The 13,358-nt window shown below is 43.4% G+C and overlaps 1 protein-coding gene across 12 annotated transcripts in view; it reads right to left on the bottom strand.

Annotated features, from left to right (window-relative positions):
* The window catches only part of Ttll5 (tubulin tyrosine ligase like 5), a 248,179-nt gene that overhangs the window by 151,567 nt on the left and 83,254 nt on the right, over nucleotides 1-13,358 (bottom strand). For 10 of the 12 annotated variants that reach the window (XM_036206323.1, XM_036206324.1, XM_036206327.1 and 7 more), the window contains 4 exons: nucleotides 11,280-11,342; nucleotides 6,390-6,428; nucleotides 2,445-2,602; nucleotides 1,246-1,552 (listed from right to left, as the gene is read on the bottom strand). In XM_036206323.1, the coding sequence (XP_036062216.1) occupies nucleotides 1,246-1,552; nucleotides 2,445-2,602; nucleotides 6,390-6,428; nucleotides 11,280-11,342 (567 nt within the window). Of the gene's footprint in view, nucleotides 1-1,245; nucleotides 1,553-2,444; nucleotides 2,603-6,389; nucleotides 6,429-11,279; nucleotides 11,343-13,358 lie in introns of those variants that run through there. The other 2 variants (XM_036206334.1, XM_036206333.1) reach the window with 2 other exon arrangements.

Genomic DNA, 13,358 nt, shown 5'->3' with positions numbered 1-13,358 from the left:
GGCTTAAGTCTGCCTCCTTCTCGTCATTCCTGTAACATTGCTAGCCGACACCTTCATCTTCCAGATTTGGACAATTCTAAATCCCCTTTCTTCTCCAACCAACTGCTCTCTCACAATGTGAGCAAAATTTACTTTCTAAAACAAGGTCTGACTATCATGCAGTTACTTAAAAACCACCCAGAAATCAAACCCAGTTCCTCTAAAGCCAATGTGCAACCTAACAGCATGCACTGGTCCGGAGTCTAGTTCTTAGCACCGCTCCTCACCTCTTTAGCGCCCCCAGTCGGCTACTTCCCAAATACAAAGGCTTGCACCGTTGCCCGGAATCCCCTGTCTCCCGGCAGTCAGAGGCAGAACTACCTCCTCATACAAACTCACTGCAAAGCTCACCTCTTCATGCATGGTCAGCGGTCTTAGTGACCCTCTGCCCCACCATCACACCATTTTGCCATCTTCGAAGCATTCTCCACTGTCTGGAACCATGTTTCTTTGTTTACTGTCCATCTTCCCGCAGACTGCAGGTTGCCCATGCCCGCCTTGCTCCTCCAGCATCAGTGCTCCCCCCAGCAGCAGTGCTCCTCCAGCAATGCTCCCCCAGGGTTCCCAGCATGCTGCCCCCAGCAGGAGTGTTCCCCCCAGCAGAAGTGCTCCTCCAGCAGTGCTCCCCCCAGAACTGTTCCCCACAGCAGTGCTCTAGGGCCTAGCATATTCTTGGCATGCAGCAGGCGCTCAGCAGTATCTGCTGATGGACTGAAGGAATGGCTATCCTACCCCACTTCTCCGTCACTTCCTTCCACCTACTCAGCACTCGCCTACCACTTCCCAAACCTTGGAAAAATCCCAATCAGTTAAGGCCTGGCTCAAAGATCCCCTCTCACATGATGCTGTTCCGGCCCCTTTTCTGTGTCCTCATGGGGATCAGAGTCCCAGCTCCTTGAGGTTCTCACACACCACACCTCAACTGCTTGAGTTCCCGGTCTTGGTCACTCTGCACTCTTAGAGACTGAGGCCAAGCCAGCATCTATTGGGCCTATGAAACCCGGGCCACATTATTATAGCTTGGCCTCGGACAAGTCACTTCTCCAAGCCTCCGTTTCTGCAATAGTAGCAATGTCTAACCAGTCATTAGTTCACAGGACTTCTGTGGTTACCAAAGGAGACAGGGAAGCCACTGACACAGGGGCTGGGATTCAGTTCAAGTCAGCTATAAGCAGCCCGACGACCATCACTCTCAAAGGTACTTACCTTAGATTTCCATTATCCTGGAGAATCTGCATCAGATTAAATTTAGACTCTGGCTCTTGAGTCTCAACTTTGCAGCACTGATCACCTTTATTAGTCCACTCGGCAACTTTCATGGAATTTTCTCTGGGTGAATTTTCTACTATAACAGTCAATGAAGGTGTGTACTTGGCTTGATTTTCTCCAAGAGACCCTGCAGACTCCTCCTGGGAGGCTTCCTGCTCTTCATCTTCATTGTCTAATCCAACTTCTTCCTCCTCTTCACTTTCTGTCTCAGTTTTAATATTCATTTCAGCTGGTTGGGTAATCACTAAATGCGAAGAATCACTAATGTTGCTGAAAAAAGGATTAAAATGTCCTCTCTCCCAACACCTTCCTTTTATCTTCTTAGCAAAAACCCATTTCTAAGTCAAACTCCCAACAAGACACCAAATTAACAGAAAGTGCATCACGCTCATCTTATGTCCCTACCAACCCTATTAATAATCATCTTCAGAGTTGATAGTTCTCATCATACCCATGGCTCTCTCACGGCTGAAGGCAAGCCCCACCACAAAATGCCCTGGACTGCGTACTCTCTAACATATCAGAGGGTGTTAAAATCCCCTCCACAGAGATACAAGGAGCAGGGGAATATCATCCGCATCTGCCTTTACTGCTGTCTTAGAACTCATCAATGAGCGCCCAGTGACTAACAAACAAGCTGCCTGACACAGGTACTCTACAAGGGAGGGAAGTAAGGAGTGGTGTCATCTACGGGTGAGTCAAAAACAAAGCTGGAATGTAGGACAGCCTGCAGAGAAACACCTTCATCTGAAATATTCATAGCACCTGGCCACTCCGCATGATGAACTGGCTTACCAAGTCATCATCAAGGCCAGCAGCATTGCTCAGGACCCCACTACTCTGGACACTCATTATTCTAAAGAATCGAGTATTTGTTTGATGGTGGAAGGAGAGCAGGGGCCAAAACATGCACTTGGTTTCAGATCATTTTCAATGCAAGTATTAAGGAACTGGACATTTAAAAATTTCTAATCCTTTCAAAGTTAAGTTTCAGAGTCGGGAAAGATTACCTAGAGCAAAACTAACCTCATGTGATCAGGAAAGTTCTGACTCATTGGGTATTAAGGAAGAAACTGGTTAACTGGCTCTGCCAGAACCCAGATCACACAGTTTGTTGAATGCTCACTGGCAGGTACCTGGGTATTTTGGCCTCATTGCCCTCAATCTGCCACTCCGCCGTCTACGTTTTCGCACCTCCAGAGACAGTAGCTTCCTCTCATAGAGAGCAGCATGCAGCTTGGCCTTGGAGTTCATGCTCTCCACCTTCAGTTCTGGTGGTCCGTCAGTATTCACTCTGCAGGAAACACAACACAGCAGGTATGCCTTTCACAAGGGTTCCTCCTAAAACTGTGTGTGGTGCTGGATGCCTGGGATCCCAGCACTCAGAACATCATCGAGACAGGGGAATCCTAAGGTCAAAGACATCGATAGCTATGCAGCAAGGTTGAGGCCAGCCTTAGCTACACAAGACAGTCAAGTCCTCTTCTTTATTCCAAGACTAAGCTTGAGAACATCTGTAAGGACTAGAGATTGCCACGGAAACCCTCATGTACTCTAAAGGGCTGGAGTTCACAGGTAAATGGGAACACTGCAGTCAACATTGAGACTTTACTAATGGCTTCCCTGAATTTATTAAATGTTCTGAACAGGCAAAGATCTGAGAATAGGGCAGTGGCACACGGGGCACTAGGACTCACGGGGAAGCGTCTCTCTGAGAAGTCACAGAGACTGCAAAGGTCTCCCCTCCCCAGTCTAGTGTTGCGCAACTTGGGGACACACCAAGACTCCTGACCTTCTTTGGGACCTAAATAGCTCCGCAGAGATAGGAGAGTGGCAGGACCCCGCCAGGTCTTGAGTGGAGTCAGGAATTAAGAGGCAGAGGCAGACATGAGCTGGTAGCAGACAGAAGACAAGGCCCGAGCCCAACAGGTTCTGAATGAGGAGAGGGACAGGGAAGGGGGACAGGGAAGGGGCTGGCAACACTTACGCCAGGTGGTAGGAGGACAAATCACAATCAGGGTGTGAGTGATGTGGGGCCCAGTCCAAACAAGGAGTGGACAAAGCATGGACCTCTGCCCTGAGCCATCTCACCACCCTTTCTGATGGAAGGTATCACTAGGATAGCCAGACTGACATCAAATGTTCGGCCTCCTGCCTCAGTCTCCCAAGTAACTACAACTAACAAATGTTCAAGCTTATCCATCAGCATCTTCCCAAAGACTGAACTGCAGAGCTCTGAAAATATAGATCTAGCCAATTAAATCATGAACTAATAACTCAGATGGAAAAGCACCATTCAAGCCATTTATTTACTAATATCTGGCTACTTGGTCATATTCGGTAACTGTGAAGTCAAATGTGATATCTCTGTCTTACATGCTAACATGTTTCTAAAGACACATCTTTTAAAAACTTAACCCGGGGCCAGGCATGGTGGCTCACACCTTTAATCTCTGCACTTGAGAGGTAGAAGCAGGCAGATCTCTGTAAGAGTGAGGCCATCCTGATCTACAAAGTTGAGTTCCAGGACAGCCAGGACTACACAGAGAAATCCTGCCCTGAAAAACACCCAAACAAACAAATAAATTTTAACCTGGTTTGAGATAGCTTAATATTTTAGGTCACCTTAATTGAATGGGTAGAAGTTATATCTTAATAAATTAAAGTCCAGTGTTTATATTTCATGAACTAAAGTCTATTGCATAAAAAAGAATATTCCAGTTTACACAGTTAAGAGTATGATTCTTTAGAATTTTACTAAGTACACTGATATATTGTATTCTATAAATGTCATATATTCCTCTTCCTCTTCCTTCTCTATCTGCGGCATGCACAGTGTATGTACATATGTGCACCTGGGTGGGCAGGTGTGTGCATACATGTGTGCACACAAAGGCCAGAAGAGAACACTGCATGTCCTTCTCTATTACTCTCTGACTTATTCCCTTGAGGCAGAGTGACTTCCTGACCACTGAAACTAAGAAACGTAGAGCTTGCTTTGTAGGAAGTCTTGTAACCCAACCTTCTGACTACACGCACTCTGAGTGCCCTGCAGGATTCCTATTTGAGCTCTGTTCAGTCTGCATCAATGCTATCCTGAACAAGGAGTTCGTCACTCACTTCACCTAAGCCAGTCTAAGGAAATTAACAGAAGAAAAAGAGCACTGAGTGCCAGCATCAGATGGAGGGGATGGCATGAGTCTAGAGCCAATAGACACAAAATGGATGCTGTGGAGGGATGTTAAGGAACTGCTACTTCTTTTCTGTTTGTTTTGTTTAACTGCCTTTCACTTTTCCTTACGTTCTCAATTCTACTTATTTTAGTTACTCTAGTCTGTTTTGTACAGTTTCTTAGATGGACTCCAGATCGGGAACTTCGGTCCTCAGATTCCTCCCTTTGCTTCTTACATTTTTTCTTATTTCGAGACAAGCTCTCGCTATCTGTAGGCCAGGCTGACATGAAAGCCTTTGCCTTGGCATCCAGAGCAGCAGGACGGTAGGCACATCCACCATGCCTAGCTCAGTCCTCGGTCTGCAACAGAAGCACTTAGAGCTGCAAATATCCCTCAAAGCACCACTTCAGCTGAAAACCACACAGTTTCGGCTTTATTTTTATTACGAATGATTTCAATATACTTCCTAATTTCCTTTGTGATGTCCTTTTTGATATGCATAGATTAGTTAGAAACGTGTTGCTTCTAGCCAATATTCGGAGATTTTCCAAGAATATGAGGATATTATTTCAATCTTTTTAAATCTAATAAGACATTTCATAGTCCAGCATACAATACCATAGCCTAGTTTTTATCCATTTAATCTTCTATACCACCAAAATATCCAGATGAATATTAATAAATGACAGCTAAAAACTGGAAATCAAGGCCATTCATTTGAAACAATTTTTTTCTTTTTAGTTTTTGTAAACAGGGTTTTTATACTATAGCCTAGTCTAGTCGAAAAAGTAGCTGGTTGTGTGCTTACCACAGCACTCCTACATTAGTCTCTTAGATACTAGGATTACATGTATGAGCCACCACACTCAGCTTTTAAATGCTCTTTTGGTCTACATTTTTAAAAAATTTCTCTAACTACCAAATTGATGGTAATATACCTAGGAAGTCTATTCTTTGACTAAATGCTATAGGAAACTTAAAAATTTTGACTTTCATTTATAAATGAGCTACAAGTAATTAATTTTAGTTTTCCCTAAAGAGGCAATCATGACTTCCTTAAAAGTTCAATTTACGCTTCAGAAGGTTTGGGTGTGGGTGGTGGGATGGCTCGGTGGGTAGGGGCCTTGCTGTACAAGCCTGGTAATCTGACTTCCACCCCTAGGACCCATGTAAAGGAGGAGGAAGAGAACCAACTCCACAAAGGTGTTCCTTGACCTGCACACATGTGCCACACATGTGCACTCCACAAAGGCACCCCCACATCACACACACAGAGACACACACAGTAACTTAAGCTATTGGATGAGAAACCAAGTTTTAATGAACTCGAAATGACAACGAAGCGGCACGCAGGCAGCCGCGCTGTCCCTCTTGTTATACCGCTTCTGAAGAGGACAGCGCAGAGCAGGCACATGCAACGGTTGGACTCTCTGTAACCTGCAGATGTGTGTAGGCTGAAAACTTTCTGGAGCGGCTGCAGTCGTGACTGAGGCAAAGCCATGCTGGTCTTTCCTTTGGCTCTGCTCTGCTCTGTCCAAATGAAAAGCTACCCGTGTGCTGACTTCCAACAGGTCCAGTCATATGCCTCAGGAATAACAAAGCCATAACATAAACCTGGATCTAAGGTGGCCCATAGTCTTGAAGTCCCACTAATACCCTGGTCTCTTTCACCCCACCAAGCAAGAAATCTATTGTTATTGGTTAAAATGACATACATCCAGTTCTAATACATTAAATCTTACACCTGTTTTAGAATATGTGGCCACAGAACACTTTTTCAATAGAAAGCATTTACATATCGCCGCTACTCATGATGAGCCAAACTGAAAACAGCTCTATAAGGCACACTGTTCGTCTGCACGTGGCTGCATGTCATGCGGATGGGAGGATTTGTGAAAAGGTAGTTACCGCGTTCTTCCGGTCAGCAAGCTTCTCCTTGGGTTTCCCCTGCAGATGCAGAAAGGACAACAGGGTCAGAGAGCATTGCCCACCTGCTCACTCCAGAGTTCATACACATAGGAATGCATCTGCCAAAGCTTTACTGGAGCCTTGACATCTAGTTAGGGCAGATTGGGCATTTTGGGGGGAGAAGCAGAACATCCTCAGAGAAAAGCAGAGTACTGTGAGGCAGGGTCAATTAAAAATGGGGAACAGGCAAAGAAACTGCAGAGGAAAAATGATAATAATGACTAACGTTTTTCCTTCTACTTATAAAGCAAATTATAATTATTCCTCATGACAATGTGAAGGCACTTATTACCCTCACTGTCATGTGCTTGCAATGTGTGCATGCACGTGTGTGTTCGCATGTATAAGTGGTGTGTGCGTACAGATGAGTGGAGATGATACAGGACTTGGAAGGCTGCACTAGAGTTCAGGACTGAGATCTGGCTCCAGAACTTTCTGCTTTCATTGAACTATCTCAGAACAAGAAACCAAGTCCCGCTCTCGTGGGATTCCAAAGACTATTCATCAAAATTAGACTTTCCACAACTAAAGAAAAAAAGAAACCTGTTGAGAGAGAGAGACAGAGAGACAGAGAGAGAATGTTCACAAGCTAAATGCCAAGTGTGCCTATTAAACAGGTTTTTGTTTTTCCTTTAAAATATACATCCTTCTCATTCAATTTCCACAATTAACACACTTAATGGGGGTGGAGGATATATTTAGTTCAGCACAATTTAATCACCATTTGTGGTGGTTTGTTATAGGAATGTGTCCCTGTGAAGGTGGGCTTTGAGGTTTCATATGCTCAAGCTACGTGCAGTATACAGTCTCTCCTGCTGCCTGAGGATCAAGATGTGGAACTCTCAGCTCCTTTCCAGGCACCATGTCTGCTTGGATGCTGCCATGCTCAACCAGGATGATAATGGACTGAACCTCTGAAACTGTAAGCAAGCCCCAATTAAATGTTTTCCTTTATAAGAGTTGCTGTGGTCATGGTGTCTCTTCACAGCAACAGAAACCCAAAGTAAAACATCATTGTAACGTTGATGAATCCACCACAAGGTGCTGGACAGCTATACTACTCACCGTGAAACCACCATGTTGTTGGTATTTCATTACTATGCATACTTCCTAGCCAATTCTCATTCCATTAACTTGTTCAATCAAATACCGTGTCATTTCAAAAGTGTCATGTTAATGGAGACACAAAGTATATAAATTGTGGTATTTTTTTAAAAGGCAAAAGTAATATAATAATACAGAAGATCAAGTGAAAGAGTTTGGGCAGGCTGTTTGAACTTTTCCTATACCTTCCTATTCCTGCTAGTGTCCTGATATGGGTGCGTCAGAAAACTCAGGATGACTAACTTTCCGCCCAGACAATGGCCATCTACAGGGATCTATAATCATGGCCTCTAAGTATGATCCCATGGACAACTTTTAATAAGTACTTCCACTTCCCTCCAGGGATGGGGCCAGGGTATAAATGTCACTTACAAGATGCCCCTGGGTTACTAATTTGCAGCCAGAGTTAAAACTATTGCCATACAATAGGACACTAGGTAGATACTGTTTGCCAGAGCTGATCGAGTAGACAGGAAGGGTTGTGGGAAGGGACAGCAGGTGAACAAACCCAGCTACAAGAAATGAGTGAATAATCAGTTTGAAATTGACAGTAACGATTTACAACAATTCAGATTGAGAGAAGAAATCTAGTGGAAGATGTGAGGATCTGGAATGAAAAGATTTCATTTCTTTCAAAGCCTATTTTTCTATCATGTGGTAGGTTCTGAACATAGCACTCACTCTAAAGGGCTGATGGGGAAAGTCCATGTCAGTGAATGAGGTCTTTAAATCCAGGAGGAAAGACTCAGCGAGAGTTATTTAGGGATGGATGGAAGGTATCACAAGCAAAGGGAAGTTTGTAAGGATAAGAAGGTAAGAAAAAGCAAGGAAATACGGCCTGATTGGGCCGTGGTTGGTATAGAAACCTGGAGATGAGACTTTAAAGGATTACCAAGAAAAGATTGTAAAGGCATCTCTTTGCTAAACAGGAAAATTTTTTTCTTAATAAAAAATTCTAGGAATCTTACATGCAAGTTATTAGCCGAAACCTACTGAAAGAATACAGAAATGTGTCAACTTGGATGATGTAGTCTAATTAAATGTAGTATTTTATCCATATAAATTTAGGAATATATGCTGGGCGGTGGTGGTGCATGCCTTTAATCCCAGCACTTGGGAGGCAGAGCCAAGTGGATCTCTTTGAGTTTGAGGCCAGCCTGGTCTATAGAGTGAGATCCAGAACAGGCACCAAAACTACAGAGAATCCCTGTCTCAAAAAGAAAAAAAAAATTGGGAAAATACACAATTATGAATTTTTGTTGTTTAAAAACACAAGGTCTTACTATATACCCCATCTGGCCTGGAAAGCAGGCTGGCTTCAAAAACTCACCAAGATCCTGCCTCTACCTCCAGAATAGCACTGGGATTAAAGGCATGTGCTACCACACCCAGCATAATAATGGGTTATTAGAACTCATTTTCAAAAGAAACTGCACTTCCTTCCTGTCACAACTATTTTAAATGCTACAGATGCCGCTCAGTGGCTGAAGCCATGGTGGGTGGAAAGGCTGCTGCTATGTTTTATTAATTAATAAGAGATACTTTGTTTTGTTTTTGGAGATATGATCTCACTATGTAGCACTGGATTCAAAATCCTGATCCTCCTGCCTCAGCCTCCAAGTGTTAAGGCTGCAGGTAGGTGTATGACACCATTCACATATACCATACATCACATTTCTCACTCCAAACAAAATGTTTCATAATTACGGCTAGGCTGGTAGTTTCCAACTGGCCTGCTGTACCTTCTTTCCGCATCATGAAAAACCCGAGTATGGAAAGAGCAAGCATCAAGCATGGAGTCTATGTCAGTACAGAAACAGGACAGTGGATCTTGGAAGGAAACCTGTTTTAATGCCCGTTTTAAGCAACTCGTGAATTACTTCTAAATATGACTGAACAATCAAAGCCACCAAATATATGCAGATACTTGGCAGTAAAAATAGTGTTTTTTAGTTCATAGTGTTTTGCTTGATAGTAAAAAATAGTTCTCTAGGTAGAAAGAATGAGATGGAGAAGTTATATAATCTAAAAAGCTGAAAAGATTTCAAGACAAAAAGATTTGAGAAAACATATATCCACGAACCACGAAAGCTAGTCAACAGTACAAATAGTTCCTGGACGGGGAAGTTGTGCTTCCCCAACTGGAAAATAAATGTAGTAACACCTGCCTGTGATCGCAGCAGATGACACACTAAACAGAGCTACAGTCTACTCCAGAGTTTTAGAAGACAAAATTGAAGGAGCCCTCAAGAAGCTAGGCATGGTGGCTCACGTCTTAATTACAGTAGGGAGGAGGTTGAGGCAGGCTCTCCATGAGTTCAAGTGAAGGTCCAGGCCTACCTGTGCTCAACGTGAGCCCATCTCAAAGAAACCAGACTCCAGGGATATAAAGCTAAGATATGAGAGGAAAAGAAGAAAAAAAGAAATAGAGACTATAGCTAAAATGTATCAGTAAAATTCTACAGAGAAATCAGAAGGAGGAGAAAGGAGACCAGTCCATTAAAGACTTAGGACTGGGCTGTGGGATGCAAAGCCAGAAGACAGACAATTGACACGGCAGGACACATATCCTGCTGAAGGGTCTGATCTGATCTGCACAGATAAAGAAACCTTGGCAAAGGTCTCAGTCCAAACTCCAGTTCGTATGAAAGATCTGGAGCTGTCTTCCATGCAAATCCAAGTGTCGTCAAAAGCTATGTGTGTGGTTATTCAATACTACTTACCACAAATATACAGATTTGCAAAGTGCAAATCCAATTTCCTATAATATAAGAAACTGCAAGAAATGGCTGAAGTATGGATATCTATTTTAAGACTTCCTCAAAGCATCCTTAAAGCAAAGAGAATTTCTTCAAACAACTAAGGTGCTTCATTAAAAGCATCAATTACTGAACAATGTACAATGTGGTTATACTACATGGGCTACAAGCATCCACAGGGGTAAGTGGCCCCTGGTAGCTGTGCCATCGGAATTCCAGCCTCTGCTAACATCCCTTCCCAACTCTCCTGCCACTGCGCTTACCAGCTGTCATCTGTGCCCATGTTTGTTTACTCTGCCATTTATAGACCCGCCTCGTCTTCGGAGCCAGTAACTCTTTTGTTCTTGAACACCAGGTGATTCTAACATTTAAAACTGTGCCTAGAGAATTCCTTACTCTCTGTTTCCTGACTACAGATGCAGTGTGACCAGTTGCACCATCCCCCTGCCTCTGTGGCTTTGCTGACATGCTGAACTGGCCTCTCAAACTTTGAGTCAAAATAAACCCTTTCTACAGAAAGGAAGGAGGGAGGGGGGAAGGAGAAAAGGAAAATGGGAAGGAAGGGAAGAAAGGAAGGAGAGGGGAGAGGAACAGAGCATGCAAAGGTGCTGAGTGAGGGGAGGAAGAGGAGGAGGAGGAGGAGAAGGAGGGGAGGGGGAGGAGGAGGAGGAGGGGAGGAGGGGGGGAGGAGGAGGGGAGGAGGAGGAACAGGAGGAGAAATGTGGCATCTGGTAAGACTGCTCAGAGGATTTTTATGACTCAATTTTTTTTGGCTTTTACAAATATTACAAAATGCTGAGAGCTGTTAACACATGCTGGAAAATGAGCTATATACTGGGTTTTCTAAAAGGCCTTTTCTACCCCAGGCCCTGTATGAAGACTTGGCTAAAGCAGTGACCCTTCCTTACATATGTTTTCTCTTAAGCATGTGGTCTCGTCCTGAACACTCAGCTGAGCAAACTCCTACCTGTCCTGGAATAGGCGAGTGGCCAGCATATAGTTCATGGAGGTTTTGTGTTCAAGGTAGGACCTAAAGGACAAAGAGAGAAGCCAAATTATTTCTTAAGTTTAGATCAAGAGGGAAACAGTAGAAATAAAACCACAAACCAAGCACCAAATTGATACAATGTTTATATACTATTTCTAAAGTGCCAGGCTGGGAGATGGCTGTTAATATAAATGAGAACCATATAGAGTAAGAATAAAACAAAGAATCAAGAAGAGGATTTAACATAGAAAACAGAAGACAACATTTTCTTTTAGATTAATAAGAAGTGATACTATAATCAAAATGTCACATTGAAAGGTAAAAAGAAAACCAACCAAAGAAATCATATGCACAGACGAGGACAACAGAGACCCTGCAGAGAGCTGCATAAAGAGGAGCCCAGCTGTCCCCAAAGTGGGAGCACCCAGTGCTTCCAGGCTGCTGACTGTGGGGGCATGCATGTCTTCTTGCAAACTTTCAGAAGCTGGATAATCTGTGTCACGAATGCATTCACACCTTCTCCACACAGCTGTTGAATGTGATTCTGCAACTCCAGCCAGACGGGTCTCCTAGGAGCTTTCTCATCCCACATCTCCCACGGACCCTTAGCCTCTAAACAGAAAGCTTTCCAGCATCATGGTTGCTCAAGTCCACCCTGTTGCCTTCCTTGACAGGAGTACTCTGAGTCTTGCAGGTCTCCTTGTCTGACCTGCTCTGTCCCTCCTGAGAGACATGTCACATGCTGTCTCCGAGAACACTTCTCAGAAAAGCTGCATGATGCAATTCATTGCTAGACACGCACCCAGGAGACACATTCAAGAATGCCAACAGCATAGCTGTCTTTGACAGTTACAGACCAGAAAGAAGTCAAACGTCCATCAGCAGAAGAATGTAAAATTAACAGCGGTTTCAACACACAGATTAAAGGGGGAAGGAACTCAAAGGGAATGAGCTGTGGCCACATGAATCTTGGTGATGTGCTTAATGGGAAGAGCAAGATTACATGGAACACACACTTCCTGTCTGGAAAAGCAATGAAACAAACGAATCTGCTTCTGTACAGGAGCGGGTAACTGCTGCAGGCCCTGCTCTCCAGCACATAGTCAGGAAAGTGTACAAGATGGAGAAACAACTGTTTCCAGACACTGAACAAAACGGTGGTACAGGCTGATTCCATTAGTGAGAAGTAACAGAATTAAATCTTACAACTTCTCTGCCTTTCTTCCTACAGCCGATTTCCAGAGCATTCATAAAAGAGAGGATTCAAGGAGAGCCCCACAGTCTCTAAGACGAAAAGACTACATTGAACCTATAAAACGCATCTGGAATTTTCAAGGCAAAGTACTGAAGGAGAGCAGGCTATGTATGAGGAAAATTCCAAAATAATGATGAGAGGTTCCTTGAGTTTTGGGGTACAAACCAATCTGCTCGGGCAGAAGGTAATGGTCCTCTGGGCTAAGCTAAAAGCAATGGTCAGAATAAAGACCAACCAAGATTAAATGTAACTCAAATATTTCCACGGGTCACTGGGGGATGAAAATTGAGTTCCAGCTGCCAGAACATAGGAATCTTCTTGAAAATTGGGTTGCTTCACAGACACCCCAAAAGTGTTTTTTGAGGTGCATATATGCTGGGCTTATATTAAAGGAACCCTAACTTTACCGTAACAAAGTTCAAAGGCAACCTGAAAAGATTATGCTAATCTACAAATAACTCAAGTGCCTGAACAAAAAACTAACAGGGTTTAAAATAGGTAAGGAAATCCAAACACTGAAGATATAACATTTAAAATGCATAGCATCTGATCAAAATTTACTGTACATATGAATAGGGAATCCCATAAACCAGTGGTTCTCAACATATGGGGGTCAAATGACTTTTTCACAAGAGTTGCATATCAGATATCCTGCATATCAGATATTTACATTAAAATTCAAAACAGTAGCAAAATTAGAGTTATGAAGGAGCAACAAAATAATTGTATGGTTGGGGTCACCACACCATGAGGAGCTGTATTAAAGGGTGGCAGCATTAGGAGGTTGAGAACCACGGCCATAG

The sequence above is a fragment of the Onychomys torridus genome, chromosome 14 (genome assembly GCF_903995425.1).
Source record: "Onychomys torridus chromosome 14, mOncTor1.1, whole genome shotgun sequence".
NCBI lineage: Eukaryota > Metazoa > Chordata > Mammalia > Rodentia > Cricetidae > Onychomys > Onychomys torridus.
The sequence above is the reverse complement of the archived record's forward strand: the minus strand, read 5'-3'. Positions and strand labels throughout refer to the sequence as shown.